This window comes from Corvus brachyrhynchos, unplaced genomic scaffold (assembly GCF_000691975.1).
Source record: "Corvus brachyrhynchos isolate BGI_N302 unplaced genomic scaffold, ASM69197v1 scaffold167, whole genome shotgun sequence".
NCBI lineage: Eukaryota > Metazoa > Chordata > Aves > Passeriformes > Corvidae > Corvus > Corvus brachyrhynchos.
This window is the reverse complement of record NW_008239547.1, coordinates 4,768,208-4,771,095: the sequence shown is the minus strand read 5'-3', so window position 1 is coordinate 4,771,095 and position 2,888 is coordinate 4,768,208. Positions and strand designations below refer to the sequence as shown.

General features: G+C 38.3%; 1 protein-coding gene across 18 annotated transcripts in view; it reads right to left on the bottom strand.

Moving 5' to 3' along the window:
• Nucleotides 1-712: 712 nt before the first annotated feature.
• SVIL (supervillin) overlaps nt 713-2,888 on the bottom strand; it is a 130,239-nt gene continuing 128,063 nt past the window's right edge. For all 18 annotated transcript variants that reach the window (XM_017741492.1, XM_017741481.1, XM_017741482.1 and 15 more), the window contains 2 exons: nt 2,128-2,283; nt 713-2,000 (listed from right to left, as the gene is read on the bottom strand). In XM_017741492.1, the coding sequence (XP_017596981.1) occupies nt 1,914-2,000; nt 2,128-2,283 (243 nt within the window). In that variant the 3' untranslated portion in view covers nt 713-1,913. The remainder of the gene's footprint in view (nt 2,001-2,127; nt 2,284-2,888) is intronic.

Below are 2,888 nucleotides of genomic sequence, written 5' to 3'. Positions count from 1 at the left end.
TGAATACAGCAGTGACTTTGGAAACCTCTCAGTGCTTGAAGAATAAACTTGTCACTATAAAGCCCCCCATTTTCAAACTAACAGTGTATCCCATGCAGAAGGCAGCTGAGGACCTCTGAGGAACTGGCATCTAAACAGCTTTTTGCTGGAGTTTATGTAAGAAGCATTCTGGCTCTGAATAGTGTTCCTAACATTTTCTTGGGTTTTTTCATTTCAGTTCTTAACAGAAACCAGTACATGAAAGGAAATACTCCTGTGCTCAAAACTCACCTTGCGTATTTCGACATTTTTAATTCATTTACTTAAAGGCTTGATTACAACTTACCAACCCATCTGTCAAAACAAGATTCACTTTAACTGTGGAGCAATACTTACTGCAGATCTTGCAGAAATACACACCTCACACATTCAAAAATCCCACTTCAAGTCGCTTGGCCTAGGAGAATGACAAGAGCAGCGACAGGCACCACCCCAAGCCAGGAGCAGCTCTGAATGGCTGCAGGGCAGAAGGAAAGCTATGCAGCCAGGAATGAAAATGTGAAACCCACTAGGCTACCAGAGGAGAACCATACAACTTATTACAGAAATGCCAAATGCCTGAAAAACATTTCAAACAATAGCAAATACTTACTTGACGATTCTATTCAATGTCCTAATTAACTGAGTAAAAACAATTTTGACTTCAGTGCTTATTGAAAAAATGGACACAATGTTTATTTTCAGTTCAAATTTTACTCCCAATTGCACAAAGGTTGAAAAGACTTTTTCAAATTTTGAAAACCAGCATAATAATTTTGGTTTCATATATAAAACAGGGAAACCCAAAGGATACAGGAGTTGTGTGACAGTTCCAACATTCAGCATTAAAGTGTTGCCCAACTTAATTTTATCTCATACATTGATTATTTTCTACATTATCTGCTTCTCAAATTATAACTCTGTACAATACCCACAGATATCTAAGGTTAAAATATTTTGAGAAAATACCATGTTATGGAAGGTTCCAATGACCTAGTACAGACTACAGTACAAATTAATGACAAGTCAGAGCATTGCTACAAGTTTATTCAGAGGCTTTTACTTTCGGTTCTTATATCACAAAAGACATGTTTAATGTTTACAACAAGTATTAGGAACTGAGATGTTTTTATTTCTACTATTATAAAAGTAACATAGGAGACCGTTCTAAGCCATCTTCAAAATGCAGACCAATCTTTTTTTTTTTTTTGTATATAAACTGTACACAAAAAACCAAGGCACTATACATTTTTGGATAATAAAGTATAAAGGTTGATTCGCATAGTTTCTCAAGAAATCCATGCTATAAATACAAACGCTTTGTTCGGTTTAGCACCTGAAGCAGCACTGAGAACAATTCATTAACTATTGCAAAGAGAAACTTCAGAATGCGAAGGAGATACATATTGGTGGTATAGCTAATTCAGTACAAGCAACTGCCATCCAGCTACTTTTCTGTAGTTTTGACATGAAAGTCTTGAAAGTGAATATATATTGCATTGTTAAATACATACTTGTTCTATGTGTTTATATAAATATAAATTCTTTGTAATCCACAAACTAACAAAATAACACTTTACAAAGAGAACTTCTTTAAAAACAAAAATGGCAAGTATTGTATATAGCCAAAGGACACCTGCAGCAGTAGCTCAAGAAACTACTGTTTAAGTGCATAGGAGAATGGAGCTTAAACACACTGCCTTTAAGAGTCAAAACTGAATTCCATTTTCAAAGAGTTCTCTTGGCCTTTTATAATATTACACACCTCCAGATAGGTAGTCACTAATAACTTCAGATTATTTTTATCTGTTCTGTAAATGTAGGGTACGATTCTTCTAAAGGACATAGAAAGTGAGAGTGGACATCCCTTTAGTGCTCACTCCCCTAAACACAGCTTAGAAAAGTCCTTTTGCCTTCTTCAGGTTAACCTGCTTCCAAGATGGCAGTGCATTGTACTCCTCTCTTGTCATCTCTAATGCAACCTGCGTTTAAAATGAGAGGATGTGCTATTAGCAAAAATAACTGATTAAGTAGCACGATCAGCAAATGACTTTCCCGCATGGTTAGACACAGATGCACAGAGTAACAGTGCACCTCTTCTCTCCTTACCTCAAAGTCCTGATCTGAAAGGTAAATTTCAAGCTTCAGTGGATCAACTCCCTCAGGCAGAGGCCTAGCTAAGAGATCTGCTAATGGATACACTGTTTTACACAGCTTGGCCAGCACATCCTCTACAAGTATTATCTGATTAGAAACTTCGGCATCCTGGAAGGAGAAAAGGAAAACAGGGAACAGGATCACAATGCTGAAACCGTCACCTGTGCCCATGGCCATCTGCAGATGGCACAGGATAACCTGCCCGGCCTGAGCAGAAAGCTATATGTCCAGGTGTGCACACAGGCCAACAGCCCTCCCCTACAACAATTTCACAGCTAAAAACAGGTCTGCACTTCGCAGAAGGACTTCCTGTATTTCCAGAATCTCAGTGTAATGCTGAAATCTGTGTTTAGTCATGAAACGAGCATTTTCTACTAAGGATGGCTGCAGAGGACTTACAAAACAGGAGATGTCGTTTGTGTTGAGACACCCCTTGACTGAAAGCTTTTAAAGCAGCCACATGTAATTTGGCTGTGAACTCTGCACATCCCAGCTGAGAAAGTCAGTAACAAAGCCCTTGGAGCCAGCTGATCCTTTCAGAGGTGTTTTGCTCTCCTGCACTTCGAATTTGGAGACCAGACCAGAACTGCACATTGCTGCATGACTGAAACAGCTATTCTGTTAAGCTCAAACTCTAGCACATCTAAGAGATGATTCAGATAACACTCTCCTCCTGTTTTTAACAACAAAAAACAAACTATGAGAAGTTACAT